At 40.6% G+C, this 24546-nt stretch overlaps 1 protein-coding gene across 1 annotated transcript in view; it reads right to left on the bottom strand.

Annotated features, from left to right (window-relative positions):
* The window catches only part of odr4 (odr-4 GPCR localization factor homolog), a 117574-nt gene extending 98102 nt beyond the window's left edge, over positions 1 to 19472 (bottom strand). The window contains exons 1-4 of the mRNA XM_043699510.1: positions 19390 to 19472; positions 17014 to 17118; positions 10136 to 10241; positions 3018 to 3149 (exon numbers count right to left, since the gene is read on the bottom strand). Of these exons, the coding sequence (XP_043555445.1) occupies positions 3018 to 3149; positions 10136 to 10234 (231 nt within the window). The 5' untranslated portion in view covers positions 10235 to 10241; positions 17014 to 17118; positions 19390 to 19472. The remainder of the gene's footprint in view (positions 1 to 3017; positions 3150 to 10135; positions 10242 to 17013; positions 17119 to 19389) is intronic.
* Between the last annotated feature and the right edge of the window lie 5074 nt (positions 19473 to 24546).

Below are 24546 nucleotides of genomic sequence, written 5' to 3'. Positions count from 1 at the left end.
GAGAGAGAGAGAGAGAGAGAGAGAGAGAGAGAGAGAGTGTGTGTGTGAAAGAGAGAGTGTGAGAGAGGGAGAGTGAGAGAGAGAGAGATCAGCATGGACCTGCTCCTTTGGATCTAGCAGCTTCACAAATCTGCTTGTTAAAACCATACCAAACCAGAGTAAAGCACAGCTGGGACAACTGGCCACTCCCCTTTCATTGTACAAGTGTTCTTTTTAAACTTAAAAGCCTTTGCCTGAGGCAGTATCTGTTAATTATAATCAAAATGGCCCTGAAATTCTTCAAACCTAGACAGTTTGGAATCGCTGCTTTTAAACCTCTCTGAAAAAATAGCCAAGTACAGCATAACCTTGTTAAAGAAGCAGCATCATCACAACAGCTAGGTTCTAAATGCTCTTATGGTGCACTGGTAATGCCTCTAACTTTAAGCGAGGAGATTTGGACGCAAGTCATAGAACAGAAAACTGAACAGCACAGGAACGGGTCCTTCAGACCACGATGTTGTGCGCAACATGACGCCAAATCCCTTCTTCTTGCCCTTGGTCCATTTTCTTCCATTCCTGACATATTCATGTGCTTATCTAAAAGTCCCTATTGTATCTGCCTCTCCCACTATCCAGCGTTCCAGATTCCAAACAATTATTGTGCAAAAGAATTGTCTCCACATCTCCTTTGAACTACTCCATCTCAACTTAAACACACGCCCTCCAGTATAATACATAAGAGTCTTACCAGATCAGAGGTGTGTAATAACATCAGAGTGGGTTCCAATGCCCTTGCTTGGCATTGCAAGTAATATAAATACTTGGAAACACTGGAGACAAGTATTGTGGGAGATTTGGTAATGATAAAAAAAGTCTGTTTGTGTGTAACAGCATTTTTGGATATAAAAAGCAGAGCCCAGTTTGGAGCTTTTATGGCACAGTGGTAGTGCCCCACCTTGGAGTCAGAAGACCTGGGTTCAAGTGCCATCTGCCCCAGATGTATCATGTATCAGGTGGAAATTTACCTGCCCAAGATGTATTAGAATGATTGAAAATATCTAAACTACCTGTCAATCAGAGGAAAAAAGACCTGTTGCTATATCTGAGCCAGGAGGCCTGGATTCAGATCCCACCTGTTCCAGAGGTGTGTAATAACATCTGTGAATAGGCTGATTGGAAGCACATGTTGTGCTGAGCATTTATCTTAATCTAAGATCAACCTAACCTACACATCCCTTAATTTACTGCTGTCCATGTGCCTACCGAAGAGTCGCTTACATGTTCCTAATGTCTCTGACTCTACTACTACCGCTGGCAGTGCATTCCATGCACCCACCACTCTCTGCGTAAAGAACCTACCTCTGACATCTCCTCTATACCTTTCGCCAATCGCCTTAAAATTATGACTTCTTGTGACAGCCATTTCTGCCCTGGGGAAACGTCTCTGGTTAGCTAGTCTATCCATGCTTCTCATTACAAGTCATCTCTCTTCCTTCCTTCTCTCCAGTGTGAAAAGCCCAAACTCACTCTACCTCTCTTCATAAGACACACCCTCCAATCCAGGCAGCATCCTGGTAAATCTCCTCTGCATCCTCTCTAAAGCATCTACATCCTTCCTACAATGAGGCAACAAGAACTGGACATAATATTCCCAGTGTGGACTAAAAAGGGTTTTATAGAGCTGCAGCAAAACCTTGTGGCTCTTAAACTCAATCCCCCTGATAATGAAAGCTAAAACACCATACTCCTTCTTAACAACCTAATCAACTTGGGTGGCAATTTTGAGTCGAGTGTGTAGTGCTGGAAAAACACAGCAGGTCAGGCAGCATCTGAGCAGCAGGAGAATTGACGTTTCAGGCACAACTCATTATGTTTGTTCACAGCATACTTTATTACCTATCGTTGTGTTCTTTGCAAATTTATCTATCATTCTTTTGTCCCCTCTGTCACCCTGACTGGCTTAAAAAAACTGAAATTAATCGTTACAACTTATATATAACAATCAAAGCCTACTTGATTGTACTCCCAATTGTTGCTAATTCCTGCTGATTTTTATCTCGAACCATTAAAGATCCAAGTGATTGTTGCTCTCTGCCTGCTTTAGATTAGTCATTTGTTACTGCCATTCTCTGTTCAATATGAGATCATAATATTCTTCCTCCTATTTGTTTTTCAAGTCCACAGCTTTTTCTCAGGGCATTCAACAATGATATTATTGAATGAAATTTGACACGCATGTTACCTCTAAGAGAAAATATAAAGCTTTAAATATAAAGAGCTTGTTTAGCTTGGGAATGACAAAATTAAGAAATTCATTTTTCACCACTTCTCTATAAAAGTATTTTCTTTATTCTGGCCATCCACTTCCAAAGGCTATGTCAAACATATGGTATTGCATTTAAGAATATCTTGCAGTGAGGTAGCTTTCTAAATCTCTCTCTGGCCTCTTATTCCAATTCCTCCTTTCAATGTCTTCCTCTAACTCAGTGACTGCTTCTACCCATTCTTAAATTTTCTCTCTCTTTCCTTTTCTCTCCCGCCAATCACATTATCTATTCTTCTCCTAAGCTTGTCTGATTTAAACACAGCACTTAGTCCTTTTTTACATTACATTTTACATTACATTACATTACATTACATTACAATGTGGAAACAGGCCCTTCGGCCCAACAAGTTCACACCGACCCGCCGAAGCGCAACCCACCCATACCCCTACATTTACCCCTTACCTAACACTACGGGCAATTTAGCATGGCCAATTCACCTGACCCTGCACATCTTTGGACTGTGGGAGGAAACCGGAGCACCCGGAGGAAACCCACGCAGACACGGGGAGAACGTGCAAACTCCACACAGTCAGTCGCCTGAGTCGGGAATTGAACCCGGGTCTCTGGCGCTGTGAGGCAACAGTGCTAACCACTGTGCCACCGTGCCGCCCATGATGAATCTTGTGCAACATTACAGGGAAAAAAAGTGAGTTTAAATATAAACTTTCACTCCTTTGAATAAAGCAATCATTTTAATACACCACTGACCTGTCGAGCATGCTCAGACACCCACTCGATGTCACTTGCATTCATTTCATTGGGATTTTCTGGTGGAAGTTCAGCATGATCTTTAAGTGGGGTTCGAGCAGCAAATACTATGTAGGTTTTCACTGGCGTAATCTGAAAATGATCGAAAATTTGATTACCAAATTGGCACAAATGAACAAAATTAAATGGTGATCCTAAATGTGACTACATATCTCAGGGCTCTATATTTTTCACTGCTTACTTGCGTCAAGAATGGGGTAATCACCACTTACAATTAGTTACTCATTAACTGAGTAATTAATTGCTGAGATATTTGTATCATCGATAGTCACAGGTGAGGTGCTGGAAGACTGGAGGTTGGCTAACGTGGTGCCACTGTTTAAGAAGGGTGGTAAAGACAAGCCAGGGAACTATAGACTAGTGAACCTGATATCGGTGGTGGGCAAGTTGTTGGAGGGAATCCTGAGGGGCAGGATGTACATGTATTTGGAAAGGCAAGGACTGATTAAGGATAGTTAGCATGGCTTTGTGCGTGGGAAATCATGTCTCTCAAACTAGATTGAGTTTTTTGAAGAAGTAACAAAGAGGATTGATGAGGGCAGAATGGTACATTTGATCTACAAGGACTTCAGTAAGGTGTTCAACAAGGTTCCCCGTGGGAGACTGGTTAGCAAGGTTAGATCTCATGGAATACAGGGAGACCTAGCCACTTGGATACAGAACTGGCTCACAGGTAGAAGACAGAGGGTGGTGGTGGAGGGTTGTTTTTCAGACTGGAGGCCTGTGACCAGTGGAGTGCCACAAGGATCGGTGCTGGGTCCTCTACTTTTTGTCATTTATATAAATGATTTGGATACGAGCATAAGAGGTACAGTTAATAATTTTGCAGATGACACCAAAATTGGAGGTGTAGTGGACAGCAAAGAGGGTTACCTCAGATTATAACAGGATCTGGACCAGATGGGCCAATGGGCTGAGAAGTAGCAGATGAAGTTTAATTCAGATAAATGCGAGGTGCTGCATTTTGGGAAAACAAATCTTAGCAGGACTTATACACATAATGGTAAGGTCCTAGGAAGTGTTGCTGAACAAAGAAACCTTGGAGTGCACGTTCACAGCTCCTTAAAAGTGGAGTCGCAGGTAGATAGGATCAATTGGTGAGTCAAGAATAGTTTGCATAAAGGTTGTTGCTCTCAATCAGTTCAATTACCCCAGAATAATCAGGTTTGAACTATATCTTTTAGAGTTTGTATTCAACACTAGTTAACAATCAGTGCATCGGCAAAATTATACGACATAAGAAGAACATAGAATATAAGAACCAGGAGCAGGAGCAGGAGTAGGCCATCTGGCCCTTCAAGCCCACACCATTCAATAAGATCATGGCTGATCTTTGTGGGCCTCAGCTCCACTTCACCCTCTCACCATAACCCTGAATTCCTTTACTGTTCAAAAAATTATCTATCTTAGCTTTAAAAACAAAAAGGAAGCCTCAACTACTTCATCAGGCAGGGAATTCCACAGATTCACAATTCTTTGGGTGAAGATGTTCGTCCTTAATTCAGTTCTAAAGCCCTTAATTTTGAGGCTATGCCCCCTTGTCCTCATTTCACTTGCCAGTGGAAACAACCTCCCTCCTTCTATCTTATCTATTCCCTTAATAATGTTTCCATAAGATCCCCATCATTCTTCAAAATTCCAATGAGTACAGTCTCAGTCCACTCAGTCTCTCCTCATTGGCCAACCCTCTCAACTCTAAAATCAATCCAGTGAATCTTATCTGCACCCCTTCCAGTGCTTTTACATCCTTTTTCAAGTAAGAAGACCAAAACTGCAAGCAGTATAGCAGGTTGGCCTCACCAGCACCCTATACAGTTGCAAAATAACCTCCCTGCTTTTAAACTCAATCCTTCCAGCAATGAAGGACAAAATTCCATTTGCCTTCGTAATTACCCATTGCACCTGCAAACCAACCTTCTACAATTCATGCACAAGGACAGCCAGATCCCTCTGTACAGTAGCATGCTGCAATTTTGTACTATTCAAATATTAGTCCTTTTTACTGTTATGCCTACTAAAATGGATGAATTCAATTACCAACATTGTACTCCATCTGCCAGACTTTTACCCACTCACTTAAACTATCTCGGTCCCTCTGCGAACTTTCAGAGTCCTCTGCACAATTTGCTCTACCACTCATCTTGGTGTCATCTGCAAACTTTGACACACTACACGTAGTCCCCAACTCCAAACCATCTATGTAAATTGTAAACATTTGCAGTCCCATCACTGGTCACTGACCACCAACCGGAAAAGCACTCATTTATCATTTGCTTCTTTGTTAGTTCATTAATCCTCTTATCCATGCTAATACATTGCCCGCAATGCCGTGCTATATCTTATGTATTAGCATTTTGTGCAGAACCTTGTTAAATTCCTGTTGGAAATCCAGATACACCACATCTACCGGCTTCCCGTTGACCATCGCGCTCCTAATATCTTCACAGAACACCAGTAAATTAGTTAACCATGATCTGCCTTTCATGAACAATGCTGCCCAACTGGTCAATTTCTATCCAGATGTTTAGCTATTTCTTCCTTAATGACAGCTTGAAGTATTTTTCCCACTACAGAAGTTAAGCTAACTGGCCGATAATTCCTCATCTTTTGTCTTCTCTTTTTTTAAAGCAGTGGTGTTCAATTTGCTGTTTTCCAATTTGCTGGAACTGCCTCAGAGTCCAGAGAATTTTGGAAAATTACTTTGACCGTATTTGCCATTTCTCCCACTATCTCTTTTAGTCCCTGGGATACATTCTAATCAGGGCCAGGAGACTTGTCTACCTTTAGCTCCATTAGCTTGCCCAACACTACTTCTTTCATGATAATAATCATTTTTAGGTCCTCACCTACCTTAGTCTCCTTGTCATCAATTACTGGCCTGTCACTCCCGTCCTCCACTGTGAAGACTGACACAAAACATCTGTTGAATGCCTTGGCTATTTCCTCATTTTCTATTATTAAATCTCCCTTCTCATCCTCTAAGGTACCAACGTTTACCTTTGCCACTCATTTTCGTTTTATATATTTGTAGAAACGTTTGCTATCTGTCTTTATATTCTGTGCTAATTTACTCTCATAATCTATCTTACTTTTCTTCATAGCTTTTTTGTGCTGTTGGCCTTTAAAGCTTTCCCAATCTTCTTCTTTTCCCACTGGTCTTTGCCACTTTGGATGCCTTATCTTTCAATTTGATAGCCTCCCTTATTTCCTTAGGCATCCATGGCTGATTACCCCTTTTCCTACAGTCCTTCCTTTTCCCTTTTGCTGAGCACTTTAAAAAATTGCTTTGAAAGTCCTCCACAGTTCCTCAACTGTCCCACCATAAAGTCTTTGCTTCCAGTCTACCTTAGTCAACTCCTCCCTCATCCTATTGCAGTCTCCTTTGTTTAAGCACAGGGCCCTGGTATTGAATGCTATCCTCACTTTTCTTATGTATTCTAAATTCAACCACACTGTGATCCCTTCTTCCAAGAGGATCCCTAACTATCAGATCATTAATTATTCCAGTCTCATTACACAGGAACCGATTTAGGATAGCATGCTCCCTCCTCAGTTCCATTTATATAGTGTTCAAGAAAACTAACGCTGATACATTCAATGAACACTTCCTCAAGGCTGCCTTGACCGACCTGGTTCAACCAATTGACATGTCGATTAAAATCCCCCATGATAATTGCCATATAGTTTTTACAAACATTTGTTATTTCTTTGTTTAATGCCTGTCCCAATGTGACATTATTATTTGGTGGGAAAAAATGAGGTCTGCAGATGCTGGAGATCAGAGCTGGAAATGTGTTGCTGGAAAAGCGCAGCAGGTCAGGCAGCATCCAGGGAACAGGAGAATCGACGTTTCGGGCATAAGCCTGAAGAAGGGCTTATGCCCGAAACGTCGATTCTCCTGTTCCCTGGATGCTGCCTGACCTGCTGCGCTTTTCCAGCAACACATTTCCAGCTCATTATTATTTGGTGGCCTATAGACTACTCCTATCAGTGAAGTACTTCTTAGAATTTCTAATTCCCACCCAATAGATTCAACCTTATTCGCCCATAGAACTTGTATCATCAGAATACTGAATGGACACTCAGAATACGGAAAGGACTCACAGAATACGGAAAGGACTCTCAGAATGCTGAATGGACTCTCAGAATGCTGAATGGACTCTCAGAATGCTGAATGGACTCTCAGAATGCTGAATGGACTCTCAGAATGCTGAATGGACTCTCAGAATGCTGAATGGACTCTCAGAATGCTGAATGGACTCTCAGAATGCTGAATGGACTCTCAGAATGCTGAATGGACTCTCAGAATGCTGAATGGACTCTCAGAATGCTGAATGGACTCTCAGAATGCTGAATGGACTCTCAGAATGCTGAATGGACTCTCAGAATGCTGAATGGACTCTCAGAATGCTGAATGGACTCTCAGAATGCTGAATGGACTCTCAGAATGCTGAATGGACTCTCAGAATGCTGAATGGACTCTCAGAATGCTGAATGGACTCTCAGAATGCTGAATGGACTCTCAGAATGCTGAATGGACTCTCAGAATGCTGAATGGACTCTCAGAATGCTGAATGGACTCTCAGAATACTGAATGGACTCTCAGAATACTGAATGGACTCTCAGAATACTGAATGGACTCTCAGAATACTGAATGGACTCTCAGAATACTGAATGGACTCTCAGAATACTGAATGGACTCTCAGAATACTGAATGGACTCTCAGAATACTGAATGGACTCTCAGAATACTGAATGGACTCTCAGAATACTGAATGGACTCTCAGAATACTGAATGGACTCTCAGAATACTGAATGGACTCTCAGAATACTGAATGGACTCTCAGAATACTGAATGGACTCTCAGAATACTGAATGGACTCTCAGAATACTGAATGGACTCTCAGAATACTGAATGGACTCTCAGAATACTGAATGGACTCTCAGAATACTGAATGGACTCTCAGAATACTGAATGGACTCTCAGAATACTGAATGGACTCTCAGAATACTGAATGGACTCTCAGAATACTGAATGGACTCTCAGAATACTGAATGGACTCTCAGAATACTGAATGGACTCTCAGAATACTGAATGGACTCTCAGAATACTGACTCACAGAATACTGAATGGACTCTCAGAATACTGAATGGACTCTCAGAATACTGAATGGACTCACAAAGTCTTAACATTTGCCTGTATCTGCGTTTTTGTTTTTGCTGCTGTTTACCTCTTATTTACTATCTATGGTACTTAACTATGTAATCTGCCTGTATTGCTCACAAGACAATGCTTTTCACTGTGCCTCGATACACGTTCCAATAAATTCAATTCAATTCATCTCTCACTATCACCCTGATGTCATCTTTAAATATCAGAGCTGCTCTGCCTCCCTTACTTTCCTGTCTGTTCTCCCTGGATATTTAATTTCCAGTCGCAACTATCCTGCAACCATGTCTTTGTAATAGCTACTAAATCATGCTTATTTATGATGATTTGTGCCATTAACTCATCTACTGTATTTCGAATGCTATCAGCATTCAGGTATGATTTGGAGATGCCAGTGTTGGACTGGGGTGTACAAAGTTAAAAATCACACAACACCAGGTTACAGTCCAACAGGTTTAATTGGAAGCACACTAGCTTTCAGAGTGCCGCTCCTTCATCAGGTGATAGTCTTCAGGTAGCATTCAGGTAGAGTGCCTTTATGCTAGCTTTTCTACCTTCTTTTTGATTCTAACATCTCCATTGATAATATCTTCTAAAGTTTCCTTCTTTTTAAACTTCTTTCACAGTCTTCAATGTAGTTAAACTCTTCTGCATATGTTAGTCTGCTGCTTTCTTTTCTATTTACCATTATATTTCCTGTCGCTTTCCCCTTCCCTCCGCGCCACCCGCCCCCAGAATTCACTAGTGACCATCCTATTTATCCTTTTCACTGGAAGATTGGTTCCAGATTAGTTCAGGTGGAGACCATCCCAACGGTAATGATCGTTCCTTTTCCAAAATTGATGCCAATGCCCCAAGAAATGGAACCCCTCTTCCCCACATCACTCTCTTAGCCCCATGTTTACTTCCCCAATTTTCCTATCCCTCTGCCAATTTACACATGGCTCCTGAAACAAAGCGTCCAGATACCTCTCTCTCTCTCCTGCATGTACCCGGAGTGTTTGGAGCTCAGATTCCAGCTCATCAACTCTGAGCCAAAGTTTCACGAGCAACCAGCACTTGCTGATGTTTGTAATGGAAACTGTCAGCTCCCACATCATATAGCTACAGCACATCACCGGACCAGCCATCACTACTTAATTACCTTATTAATTTATATAATTAATATATCTTTACTGAGTTCTTTTTAAAATTTAGTGCAGATTTCCTACTAGCCAATCAGGTCACAGCTTCCCTGTGATGTCACTCCAGGTTTTTCTCACAGCTACAATGTGCTGAGAGCTCAATTCGTTTCATACTGTACTCACTCTGTTCCCTGCAGACTAGGCTGCAATCCCCGATCTCAGTTAGTTTTATACTGTTCTCACTCTGCTCCCTGCAGACGATGCTACGATCCCCAAGTTCAGTTAGTTTTACACTCACTCTGTGCTGCTGCTCTGCCCTCTGACTGCTCCCTGCAGTCTAGGTGTAGAAAGTTGCAAGATTTGGCTGCTGTGGAACAGTCTTTTGAAAATAATGTAGTACACAGATATAAGGATGAATTTTACATGCAAAGCAAAATTGCCAGTCTAAAAAGTCTAAATGACACACTTCTTTTTTCAAGTGTTCTGAACACATAATAACAGAGAATGAACAGGAGCTCATGTCAACTCACTTAAAGTACACTTTGTACAGCACTCTCTCCCAAGCCCAGAGGCGCTTCTGATGTCATTCATTACACTGTGTTAGTATTTTCAATCATAAAGGAATATTAAAAACCCATACATTTTAAATGGTTTGTCTTGTTTAGGTGATAGATGCAAGCTCATTATTTTGTCCCAAATAAAGTCTAGATTTAAAACCAGTTAATCAAACTTAACATGCTCGTTGAATATTGTAAGTTTGCTTACCTGCCCTAATAAAATACCAGTTGTTCCATATCGCTCTTCCGCTTTCAGTCTTTTAAGATACTTCTCACTGTATTCCCCAATGACGTAAGATCTTCCCATGGTGTCACTGGTCCAAATCACACACAAAGAAAGGAATCTACACTCTTATATTTAGACAGACAAATAATATGTTTAGAGTATTAGGCTTAAATCACTGATGATGAAAAAAACAAGTTTTAGAGGACTAGAATTAAAATCTTCATTTTGTGAAATATCAAGACCAATGTAAAATACAGAAAGGTAACTAACTTACTGTTTCTGATATTCTGATTACTTGTGAATTCTGATACTTATTTTCAGCAACAATTCTAAACATCCATATTTGCGACGTCTTTTGTTTCTCACAATATCAATTTTCAGATAATTACGGAATTAAGTACATTACGATTCAACCTTACTTGTCAGTCTTAAATAACAAGAACTGAGAATGCCCTAATAGGAAATAAGCTTGAAGTAGCTTTCATATTTTAAAGAAATGTTGTAGTTGAGTTTTTGCTGGTTACATCAGTTCAATCCACGTTCAAACTGCCCAAACAGCATAGGGAATTTTATACACAACTGAGGGACATACTGAACCATTAAACTCTTTTTTTCTGGTATCTTTCACGCTGGATCAAGATTCAAGTTGCCTGAATTGACCCACAAAACAAGTTGAAATTGCAAAATTTTGCTGATTCAGGATGGATCTTCAACTTGTAATCCTGACCTAATAAAAAGCTATTGATCAGATATTCTTCTGTTTCTCTCTATAGAAATGCTGCCAGAGCAATTAACAACATTTTGTTTCTAATTCAAATTTTGAGCAACCACAATATTTCACAAATTGACATAATCACAAGCATCAGCAGGCATTTTTCAAAAGCTTTTTTATAACGAGAACTTTTAATTTATGAAGATGCTGTGACCTCCATTGAACTAGTACATGATTCAGAATCATTTTTTGATGCAATTTTTAATTACTTTAAATTGGGTTACTCACCACTGGAAAACAAATTACTTTGTTAAAAAAGTTTATTTTTTACTGATGGAACTTCAAAGGTAATGATTGTTGGATTACTATCTTAGGGACGTACAAATCGGCACAGATCTTCAAGTAGGGAGTTGAACGCATGGCCATGGTTCAGGAATTTTATTCATAAGGTACTTGTGACAGTGTTACAGAAAGAGGGAGGTGTTTTTTTGGGCTGGCTTCATTTCAACAAAATTCTCCATGTTCTTCATTAGTAACAATACTCATGGCACCCAGTACCTTGACCTGCATGCCAATCAGGGGTCTCCTGTATGCTGGCCATCAAATTCTTCACCTAAACTGTGCAGGAGTATTTGTCTGCCACCACACATTCAGTGTGCTGGCAAACAGATCACCCTTTACCCCTAATGTAGCTGCAAGCCACTAGTGCCAAGATGCCACACTTTGATTCAAATTCTATATTAGCCTCTAAAATGTGTACAGTACTGGTGTCTGGATTGCTAGCTAACAGTGTTAGATCAACTGACAGGCTCTCTTCCTCAGAACAGTGCTGTTGCTCTTTGCTCATCTTGACCTCCTGCTACTGGATAACTGGAAGTCTGTAAGTGCCTGGAAACAGGAACTCAGAATAGTTGGCATGAGGAAAGTGTGAAGGAGTTGGAACCAGTAGGTCCATTGCCACATCAGAAATAGTTTGCTCATTAAGCCAGACAGCAAAATGAGTGTGCACTGACAGTTGAGAAGCGGCGTAATGCAGGAAAATGTCACCATTCGCAATGTTCTCAGGAACATCAACTGGCCCCATGATGCAGAAAACCATCTTCTTAGTCAAACTCAAGAACTGCTGGTTCTGCTCTGGTCACTTCTATTGTGCATCACCTAATTCTCCAAGTGAGAAGTCAAAATGTCAGTGTTTCTGCCACATCATGTTGAGGTGATGTCCTGAATAACTAGACACAGCAAGAGATGGGTAAGAGGCTGACTGCATTGGTAGGTATGTGAGGATCAAGTGGAACATATTGCTGTTCAAGAGAAGTCCTGAGTTCCAAGAGGTGTTGCGGGATGAGTATTGGATATGTGTCAGGCTGGTGATTTGATGGGTGCACAATGTCATGCCAAGCAAAATACATCCACTAACATTGACCACTTACATGAGGTCATGAGAGCTTTTCTGGCTCGGCTACCTGATGCTCAGGTTTAGATTCCAATCGCTGGCCCTCCTTGCCACCTGCATTCACTTTCTTGAGGGTTGTCCTTCAGGGCCTCCTAATCATCTGTAAATCCCTATTGTATCCTTCCTCCAACCCATCTGCTTCCAATGGTTCCAACATCAAATCTTCAATTATGAGTCCATTTCTTTACCCTGTTGTTTATTTTGCAATAGTTTACATTACAACAACCTTATTGTGTGGCTTTCCTTTAAATAGAAACTGCTTTTAAGTAAAGCAGGGTTCCATCAGTTCTGCAAGCATCATTGCCGAGTCCTCCCTATTGTGAGCTCGGGCCTTACATATATTCAGGAGTAGAAAGCAGCATAGGACTCAGGTCAACGATTCATTCATTCGGACAATACCTGAATTGCGATCTGAATGGGAGCAGGCAGGTCAAAGATCATGCTGAAATAATGGGGCCAATCAATTCTCAGCCAATGGTCTCAAAGGGAATCAAGGGATATGGGTATATAGTGGAAAAGTGTCATTGAGGCCAAGGATCAGCTGATTATCTTTATTGATGGCAGGGCAGGCTCATAGCGCCTTATGGCCTCATGCTCAGATGTCTTATACATTTAACTGTCACATTTTCCTGAATATGCCGATAGTGGAAACTATCCCGTGTTATGTTGTTGGTATCTTTTTTCAACATTGATATAGGCACAGTAAAATGAGCACATTGCAATAATACATCTTCTTGTTCATTATTCTCAAGCCAGCTTTTTCATATGTAACATGCTAGACAAGTAATATTTTTGGAAAAGGAGTGAAAATAATTCTCATATATTCAATCTTTTTGACAATGACACGGATGATTACCTGAAAACAATCTCAGATGAGGAAGGTACACAAGAACCAAATTAGGGAAAAAGAAGAAAATATAACAAGAGGGGAATCTTATTCTTACGAAAACAAAGATTATAATGAATTTATTTTTGAAGTAATAGCAATGATATTCCATCTAGTCAGTAACATAAAAGCCCAGTAAGAATGAGTTGGATTCAAAATTAATTCAACGGCAGGGAGCAAAGGGTAATAGCCAGTGGGTGGCTTTAAGCCTGGAGTACTGTTTTCAATGGGGATTTCACAGGCTCAATATTAGATCACTTTCTCTTCGTAATATATATCAATGATGTCATTTTAAATGTAGGGGCAATGATTAAGTAGTTTGAAAGTGATAAAAAATTGGGTTTCCTGATTGTTGATGAGGAAGAAAGCTGTAGTTTGCAAGAAAATATCAATAGGCTGGTCATTTGGGCAGAAGAGTAACAACTCGGTGAAGTGTAATGAAATGCAATTAGGAAGGTCAAACACGGCAAGGTATAAGAATGAAAAGTATAAAGGATAGAGGAACTTAGACTGCATGCCCAAAAATTCTTGGATGCAAACTAAAGATAAGTAGTGATTAAAGGGTGAGGTGGTCGTGTAGTGGTAGGCGGAGGTGGTGACGCAGTGATAATATTATTGAACTAGTAATCCTGAGCCTCGGGTTAGCATTCCGGGGACATTGTTCAAATCCCACCATAGCAGATGATGAAATTTGAATTCAACTTAATAAAGATCTGGAACAAAAAAAGAGCTAACCTAATAGCAATCATTATCAGTTATAGAATCATAGAGATGTACAGCACGAAAACAGATCCTTTGGTCCAACCCATCCATGCTGACCAGACATCCCAACCCAATCTAGTCCCACCAGCCAGCATCCGGCCATAACCCTCCAAACCCTTCCTATTCATATAACTATCCAGATGCCTTTTAAATGTTGCAATTGTACCAGCCTCAACCACTTCTTCTGGCAGCTCACTGCATACACATACCACCCTCTGCGTGAAAACGTTGCCCCTTAGGTCCCTTTTACATATTTCCCCTCTCACCGTAACCCTATACCCTCTAGTTCTGGACACCCCCCACTTCAGGGAAAAGACTTTGTCTATTTATCCTATCCATGCTCCTCATAATTTTGTAAACCTCTATAAGGTCACTCCTCAACCTCCGACGCTCCAAGGAAAACAGGCCCAGCCTGTTCAGCATCTTCCTATAGCTCAAATCCTCCAACCCTGGCAACATCCTTGTAAATTTTTTCTGAACCCTTTCAAGTTTCACAACATCTTTCCGATCGGAAGGAGACCAGAATTGCACGCAATATTCCAACAGTGGTCAAACCAATGTCCTGTACAGCCTCAACATGACCTCCCAACTCCTGTACTCAATACTCTGACCAATAAAGGAAAGACTTCTTTGTTCAGCAACATATCCTAAGACCTTACCATTAAGTATATAAGTCCTGCTAAGATTAACTTTACCAAAATGCAGCACCTCGCATTTATCTGAATTAAATTCCATCTGCCACTTCTCAGCCTCTGGTCCATCTGATCAAGATCCTGTTGTAATCTGAGGTAACCTTCTTCTTTGTCAATCAAAACCATCTAGTTCACTAATGTCCTTTAGGGAGGGGAATCTATCACCCATACATAGTCTGGCTTACGTATGTCTCCAGGCCCATTTCAATGTAACTGATTCTTAACTGTCCTCTAGGAATGGGCAATAAATGTTGTCCTAGCCAGCAATGCCCACATTCCACGAACATTTTTTTAAAAAGCCACATAACGCAGCTTCTGCTTTTAGCTAAGGCAAATGTAAAATATACTAGAACTGTGCAAAACACCAGTCAGGTCACAGAATACCACGTAACATTCGAGCCACTATATTGTAAAAATAAGTGAAAACGCTGATAGGGTACAGTGCAGATCTAAGAGGACCGATTGAATAGGTCAGAGTTGCTTTCTTTGTAATAGAGAAGACCAAGGAGAGATATAATTATGGTTTATAAAATTATTAAAGTTATGGATGCAGTAGATAGGGAAGACCTATTTGCTTTAGCAAAGAATAACCAAGATACAGAGACTTAAAGGATCTGGGAGAAAGACTGGAAGGGAGTTGCAAAGAGATTGTTTCACTCAAGACATTGGAGGAGGTCTTGAATACAAAGTCTGAAAGATTCAGTACAAAAAAAAAACTATCTGGATATGTACTAAAAGCGGCATAACTTACAAGGTTACGACCAAGCGATGAACTGTGGTAATGGGTTGAACAGCTCTCTTTGGGGTTCGCATGGAAATTATGGATTGAATTACTTCTTTATCTGCCACAAAGGAAAGGGACTCATTACTGTGTGCGCGTGGCCAGTGGACTGTTGGGGATGATAGGTGAAAGGCAATCTCAGAGGTTGTTGGAGGAGGGAGTGTTAATGGAGGAGGAAGAGCTTTCCTGAGTTTTCTGTCAGCAGGGAATATGGAAAGCATGGTTGAAAACTACCTTTTCTTCATAATTCTTTTCAGAGGATGTGGGCTTTGCTGGTTTGATCAGTGCTTACTGTCCTTCCCTCACTATCTGCAAGAAGGGGTTGTGAGCTACTTTCTTGAACCATTGCTGTCCATTTGGTGTACGCACACCCACAAACAGGGAAGAATTTCACAGTTTTAATCCAGCAACAGTGCAGAACAGTGACATATTTCTAAGTTAAAATTGTGAGTAACAAAAAAAATGTTAACAGTTTTTTTTAACATCTACTATGCCTGGAAAACAAATACTTTCTCATTATTGCTGTTTGAGAGATTTACAAAACAAATATATTATTTGATTACCTTCTGATTAATTATGCAATTTGAACACTTGGTTAAGATTATGGACCCACAATTCCACACTATTTTTTAAAATAATATTTCTATGCTTTTATTTTAATTAAGTTCTCATTATTCTAATTTACTAACAATATGGACAGATACCAACAGCATTACATTTCATGCTATTATACCATAGCTGAGTTAATGCCACATAGTCCTTTTTTCACAGAAAAACAGACAGATAGATATTTTGACACTTACCAGTATTTATTCAAGTCACCCTTTGTTACCTTGTTGTTTGTTTTAGAGCTGCTGCCTGCAGCTGCTTTGGAACAGATATTCTATGTAGAACTCCCTTCCTGTGACAACATAAAGTTTGACTCCAGTGACATCATGAATGAAGAAAAGCTGCCCATAATTCAATATCCCCCAAAGGAGTTAAACTTCACAAAGTTAAAGAAGTGAAATTCTACAAAATAATCTGTTTTGAGAAACTCTAGCAGCAGCTTTAAAGCATACAAGATAGTAACAATGGGATTTACAGACATCAATCTCTTTATCACATCTAGGATACTGCAGCAAAAATAGACCCCATTTGCTCTAAACAGTTATTTCATTGGTATTTTAAGTTCACAGAGGAATCATGTGCAGTTACATGTACTTCATTTAAGTCTCTAAAACACTGAGCAACCTGTTCATTATTGGTCATGTGAAAAATCTAAAATAATGGGTATAATAGATGTTATAGATATAAAACAGTGTAAAAGTATATAGATATCAGAAGGAAAAGAAAGAAATAGCATGCTTGGGAGCTAGAAGCTTAAAGAGATGAGCTTTTCCCATCCGTAACTTTTACACTTTTGTGACCATTACAGGGAAGATTTGCAAAATCATATTTAGAGTTATCTAGATGTAAAAGCTTTCACATTGATCCCCATTAGTTACACAGGAATTACAAACTAAAAAGATAAATTTAAAAGAATATGAACTGCGGACATTTATTTTCATAGAAACGCTGATATGTACATCTACCTTAATATACTTCCTTCGGAATGGTTACAGTGCTTGATTTCCTGAACATAAGAGATTCCAGAAGCTCCACAAGATACACATTCTGTTTTGATAGGAATGGAAATTCTAGGGAAAAACAGATTGAAAGTGAAATATATGTCCATAAAAAAAAACTAGCAAGGGAAGAACTCTAGATTGAAAATGTTCAATAGTAATTTTACCAGAAAACATGCATACCCGAGCTTTTCATTAAATTAGAAAGATGGGGAATTTTAGCTCCATAAAAGGTCTACCAAAGTTTTCCTAACAATATTTTATTGATTTTCATACTTCATGGTCTAAGAGACAGGCAGATGTCACTCAACAAATACTTTGGGGATGAATATTGAAGGCACTTTGTAGTATAGATAAATCAATCACAAGATAAATGGAACAGTATTTCTAAACGAAATTGGATATTGAGCATACAAAACAGTACCTTTATTGCAAATGTAAATGCCAAATAAGTGCAAAAAGGATGTTGCATTGCAAAGGCAGTTTCTGGTCAGGTTAGTACTCAAAATGAGAATTCACCTCACTTCCTGGTGACCCATGTTTAATGTTGAAATGTCAAACATCTTTTTTATCTATCGTAGAGTCTTTAGAAAAGTTTCTTTTAAAAAATTAAATACATTTAAGAAAGTTGTAAAATATGTATAATGTTTTAAACAAAAGCGAAAGATTTTTGATAGTTGCCACAAAGCTAATTTGGAAACTAATTTGGAGTTACCATACTCTGGAAAACATAATCCCAGCCAAACGTAGCAGCACAAGTATCTGGCAGTAATTGTTTGGCAGGTCAATCCATAAAAAAAAGATAACGACTATCAATATGCAGAAAATTCAAAGAATAAAATTCATGGAAATGATCTATTTTTGTTCCCCAGAAGTCTCCCTTTTACTATCCATTTATGAGCTTATACTTTCAATTTAAAAGTGATAAGCTTACATTTATACAGTGCCTTTTTACAGCCACAAGCACTTTACAGTCAATTAACTACTTTTGAACTGCAGTCACTGTTGTAATGTAACAAACACCACCAATTTGCACAAAATAAATTCCAATGTACAGCATGGGAATGACCAAATTGTTTGATTTTGTAATATTGACTGGGTATTAAATATCAGCCAGGAAAACAGGCATAACCTCCTTGCTCAAAATAGTACCTTGGGATTTTTTAGGTCCATTTGGTAGGGCAAGCAGTGCCTTGGCTTGTGATCTTATCTAAACAATGTCATAAAGTCACAGAGTTGTACAACATGGAAACAGACTCTTTGATCCAACTCATCCATGCCGACCAGGTATCCCAAATCAATCTAATCCCATCTACCAGCATTTGGCCCATATCCCTCTCAACCCTTCTCATTCATGTACCCATCCAGATGCCTTTTAAATGTTGTAATCGCACAAGCCTCCAGCACTTCCATTCGCACCTCATTCCATACTTGCACCAGCAAGTATGGAATGAGGTGCGTGAAAAAGTTGCCCCTTAGGTCCCTTTTACATCTTCCCTCTCTCATCTTAAGTTTTGGATTCCCCTACCATGGGAAAAAGACTTTGACTATTCATGCTATCCGTAGCCTTCATGATTTTATTAATCTCCAAGGTCACCCCTCAATTCCTGACACCCCAGGAAAAATAGTGCCAGCCTATTCAGCCTCTTGCCATAGCTCAAACCCTCCAACCCTAGCAGCATCCTTGTAAATCTTTTCTGCACCCATCTTTCCTATAGCAGGGAGACCAAAGTTGAAAGCAGTTTTCCAAAAATGGCCTAACCATGGAGTCACAGATGTCATTTCTAGTAGCTCAGCACTGGACTGTCAAGTCAACTTTTGGGAATTTTGGGCCAGCCACGGATTATGGAATAGGGTAGGATAGGATAGTCAGGGCAGTCAAGAGTGGCTGCAAACCTACAAGTCTGAGAGAATGCTGTGAAGTTGAAAAGTGACACAAGTTTGTACAAGGTCTCCCCGTGACCCCTTGAGGGGGAGGGACTACAACACCTTATGAGGTCACAGGGAATTGTGACTTCACAGTCAGGACGTCACTTCAGGAGATGTCATCAAACAAATTGCTTCCAAACAGTAACCGGTCAGCAAAGTAAGAATCGGAAAACTAACCAAATAATAATAAAGTAACAGGCGTTTGCATCTTTATGACCCGCCCTTCCCCCTCTCATCTGATTGCTGGACGATGTTGTCTCGGCTTTCCAGCCCCGATGAGACAATGTTTGCGCTGCGCAGCTGGGAGAAACAACTCATCCCCTGTTCTCAGGCCGTCCATCCACCTGACCTTTCAATAAGTTGAACGCAGCCCAGCCCACCATACTACTCCTGCTGCTGCCGCCGGTAAAGTACCGTGTCTGTTCTCGTACCGATTTCTTTCTTTTTCTCTCCCTCTCGCACACTTTATTTCGTAGCGACCCTTTTTTTTCGATCAGATTTCGCCGCTACGGCTCTCGGCCAATCAGCGCAGGCTGGCCCACTCTGATGACGTGTCGCGGCCTAACCGCCCGGAGCGCGCGGCGGAAAGCCACCGCTGACGGTTGGTCGCGCGCACTTTGGGCGTTCAAATCAAAACGGAATGACCAGCGCCCTCCACGACCCTAATGCCAAGTGGGGAATGTAAGTGGGCACAATGGTGTTCCCAATTCAAACTCCATTACAACAACACAAACGTATTAGGATCTTGATTTTTTTTGACAACTTTAATGCAAGGTTCAGAGACTTGAGCACATAAAATTCCTGCTGCCTTTCAGGTGAGATTTTAAACTCAGGTACAAATTTTTCCCTCAGATAGAGCGAAAAGATCCCTTTCCGATGAAGAAATTACTGAGGCGTCTTGAGAAATATGTACCAACCAACATGGTCTCTACCACCACAAAGTAGTTTAGCGGGCGATTTAATTTGTGCTTTAATTACAACAAAGTAAACTGGGGAAGAGTTAAAAATCACAACACCATGTTATAGTCCAAAAGGTTTATTTGGAAGCACTAGCTTTCAGAAGGCTGCTCCTTCATCAGGTGGTTGTGGAGAATAAGATTCTGTAAATCCGTCTTTTAGATTAGAATCAGTTTGACCATAGTGGCACAGACAGCCTCACAGGGAAACTCACACCTTCAATACATTATCTGGGCTAACATGACACCCATTGTTAAAATTCACTTGAGAATCTAACTTTTTTTTTAAAAGAAGTTTTGAGATTTACATATGAAAGAACTGAAACTAACATAGTCATTCTAAAAGATGAGAGACTTAAAAACAATCCGGGTGTTTTTCAATATATAATTTCAGTTATATCACACTGTAAACATTTGCTATAAATTGTGTCTTACAATGTTATTCTCCACAACCACCTGATGAAGGAACAGCGTTCCAAAAGCTAGTACTTCCAAATAAACCTGTTGGACTGTAACCTGGTATTATGTGATTTTTAAGTTTGTACAGCCCAGTCCAACACCAGCGTCTCCAATTGGTGAAGAGTCAGTTTGGCATTTCAGGAAGACCTGAAATGTGCAATATTAATTCAATAGTTAACTCTCAATCATCACAAACACAAATTATGTGGTAATTATCACTGCTGCCTGTGAGAGCTTGCCATTAAACAAGTTTCTGTGTTTCCTACATTACAAAGATTATAAGACATAGGAGCAGAAATTGGGCCATTCAGCCCATCGAGCTTGCTCCATCATTCAATCATGGCTAAGTTTCTCCACCCCATTCTTCCACTTTCTCCCTGCATCTCTTGATCCTCAAGAATCTATCTATCTCAGTCTTAAATATACTCAATGACTTGGCCTCCATAGCCTTCTGTGGCAATGAATTCCATTGATTCACCACTGTCTGGCTTAAGACATTTCTCCTTATCTCATTCTAGAAGGTCTTCCCTTTCGTCAAAGGCTATACCCTCCGGTTCTAGTCTCTCCTACCAGTGGAAACATCTTCCCAACATCTACTCTTTGCAGGCCGCAGGTTCTGTGCTCAAGCAGTTGGCTGTAAAAGCATTTTGAAAAATCCTGTGATCATGCAAGGCTTGAGTACATACATATAATACATGTAATTTTATTAATGCAAATCTTTATCAGAAAAGTACATTTAAAAACCTGAGCATGTCAGAAAACAACATAAATGGATTGAAGTAATATTTTGTCTGAATTCTTTACAAAACAAATATTTGGAAATACGGGTCCAGTTCGTACTTTGATATTTTCCAACCAACCTGTTTAAGAGATGTCATTACACAGCTCTGCAGCAGGTGGAACTTAAATTCAGTCCTCCCATCATATTTTTATCAAAGGTCAGAGATTTGGGTTTACAGTTCCACATTTAAACTTGTGGTAATAGCATCAGAAATTCAATTTATGCTGCATCCAGTCTTCTTTAATTGACTTAACCATGATGTGGAAGTGCCGATATTGGACTGGGTCAGAAGTCACACAAGACCAGGTTATAGTCCAATAGGTTTATTTGAAATGACAAGCTTTTGGAGCATAGCCCCTTCATCAGGTGAAGTGAGTGGGAAGTACACAGAATTTAGGGGCAGAAAGATCAAAAGATCTTGTGGGCGGCACGGTGGCACAGTGGTTAGCATTGCTGCCTCACAGCGCCAGAGACCCGGGTTCAATTCCCGACTCAGGCGACTGACTGTGTGGAGTTTGCACGTTCTCCCCGTGTCTGTGTGGGTTTCCTCCGGGTGCTCCGGTTTCCTCCCACAGTCCAAAGATGTGCAGGTCAGGTGAATTGGCCATGCTAAGTTGCCCGTAGTGTTAGGTAAGGGGTAAATGTAGGGGTATGGGTGGGTTGCGCTTCGGCGGGTCGGTGTGGACTTGTTGGGCCGAAGGGCCTGTTTCCACACTGTAATCTAATCTAATCTAATCTACAAATGGTGTGAGTGGAGTGTCGAATAATAAGACTGCAGGTGGACAAGAATGTTAGATGGTGTGAGTAAAGTGTCAACAGCTGGATAACCACCAAAGGGATGACCTATGATACAATTAAATGAGGCAGAGAGATAATTACAAAAACTTAAAAATAAGGTGGTGCTGAAGACAAACCAAATGACTGGAATAACAGGGAAAACAAACAGAAGCCACTGGAAAAGCCCAGCAGGTCTGGCAGCATGTGAAGAAAAACCAGAGGATGAGTCACTGGATCCAAAATGTTAACTATGATATTTCTTCACAAATGTTGCTAGACCCACTGAGCCCTATCCAGCAACCCCTGCCCTTGCTCCAGATTTAAAGCATCTGCAGTTCTTTATGTTTTTATTTGACTGGAATAATATGATAGGTATTAGAATTGCATGCCAAAGTAATAAGCAATCCAAAACTGTACAAACTAATTAAGGTAGAGAGATCATAACGATTTTTCAAGGTGATGGTGCCAAAACAGGACAGTGATGAAGATTTTACAGATGCAGACCAGTATGGTGGGGTCACACGTAACACAACATGAACCGAAGATCACGATTGAGGATGTCTTCATGGGTATGGAACTTGGCTATCAGTTTCTACTCGGTGATTCTGCATTGTTGTGTATCTTGAAGGCCCCCTTGGAAGATGCTTATCCAAAGATCAGAAGCTGAAAGTCCTTGTCCGCTGAAGTGTTCCACTATTGAGAGGGAACACCCCTGTCTGGTGATCGTTGTGTGGTGTCCATTCATCAGTTGTAGTGTATGCATGGTCTCGCCAATATATCATTCCTCGGGGCATCCTTGACTGCAGCGTAAGAAGATGGATAACATTGGCCAAGTCACATGAGTGTCTGCCATATATGTGGTGCGTAGTGTTCCCACGTGTGATGGTAGTATCCATGTCGATGATCTGATATGTCTTGCAGAAGTTGTGTGGTGTGGTCAATGTTGTCCTGAAGGCTGAGTAGTTTGCCACGAACGATTGTCAGTTTAAGGTTTGGCGGTTGAAAGCAAAGAGATGATCTTGATGGGATGCTTGTTGTCATCAATGACATGTTGAAGGCTGCAAAAAGCATGGCGTAGCAAGGGTACTCTCAGTCGTATCCTGTGTCTGTCTTCTGAGGAAGTCATTTATCGCTGCGACACGTTGGAACTGACAATCGATGAGTTGAGCACCATGTCCCGTTCTTGAGGGTGTCCTTCAAAATCTTTAATTTTCCTGTGGGTGCCTGTGTATGCGCAGGGCTTATCTGTAGGGGATGGCATCTTTAACATGTTTAGGTTGGAAGCTAGAGAAGTGCAGTTTTGAGGTTATCTGTGGACTTGCAGTAGGATGAGGTACTGAGATATCCGTCCAGATGGAGATGCGTGTGTCCAAGAATGAGACTGATTTGAAGAGTAGTCCATGGAAAGCCTGATGGTGGAATGAAACCTGTTGATATTGCTGTGTAGTCATTCAGTGATTCCTCGCCATGAGTCCAAAGCAAGAAAATGTAATTGATGTATCTCATGTATAGCATTAGTCAGAGGTCCTGCACAGCGGAGAAGTCTTGCTCGCACTTGTGCATGAAACTGTTGGCATATTGGGGTGCAAATTTGGTCCCCATGCCTGGTTGACAAAGATGAAGACATTGTGGTTGAAGATGAAGAGGGTGAGTTATAGGAAGGCATATGGAAATTGGCAGTTGTTGGTATTGAGTACTGAGACTGTTGCAGCGATGCCACCACTGTGGGGGATGGTAGTGTAGAGTGCCAAAACGTCCACTGTGACAAGGAATGTTCCTGGTTCGACTGGCCTGTGGGTGCTCAGTTTCTGTAAGAAATCTGTAGTGTTGTGACAGAAGCTGGGGTTCCTTGTATAATGAGAATATTAAACCATTCAGATAATCCAGTGCAACAAAGAGATCAATGGAGGACGGTAATGCCTTTGAGTTTAAGACAGAAGCTTGTGACATTATCTATCGTTGAGTGACTGCTTTGTGGAACTCCTTCTGCAAAAATGGACCTCAAGCTTCCAATTGCCTGCCACTTCAACACATGACTATTGTCTCTGGCCAACATATATCACAGCCCTGTTATATTGTTACAACACATCTAGGTTAATTGCAGTATTCCAATCACTACAATCAGGGGTGCCTGTTGTCCAATTGCATACAATCATTAGTATTTATTATCCAATTAGTTATTAAATTGTTCATAATCTAATTTATATGCATTCATTAGTTCCTTATAAAGTACATTCTTCAGTAGTATTTCTTAACCATAAGTATGCTGGTTTAGCAGAGATAATATGGTGGTTGCAACAAGTTCTAAAACCTGGGTCTGTATTAATTATTTAACTATTCCCATTTCAATTCTGTTGTCAACTTTTCCCCTTTCAGCAAAGCTGAAAATGTGTTGCTGGAAAAGCGCAGCAGGTCAGGCAGCATCCAGGGAACAGGAGAATCGACGTTTCGGGCATAAGCCCTTCTTCAGGAATGAGGAAAGTTTGTCCAGCAGGCTAAGATAAAGGGTAGGGAGGAGGGACTTGGGGGAGGGGCGACGGAAATGTGATAGGTGGAGAGAGGTCAAGGTGAGGGTGATAGGTCAAACTGGGGTGGGGG

This window comes from Chiloscyllium plagiosum, chromosome 11 (assembly GCF_004010195.1).
Source record: "Chiloscyllium plagiosum isolate BGI_BamShark_2017 chromosome 11, ASM401019v2, whole genome shotgun sequence".
Lineage (NCBI taxonomy): Eukaryota > Metazoa > Chordata > Chondrichthyes > Orectolobiformes > Hemiscylliidae > Chiloscyllium > Chiloscyllium plagiosum.
This window is presented reverse-complemented; position numbering and strand designations above follow the sequence as displayed.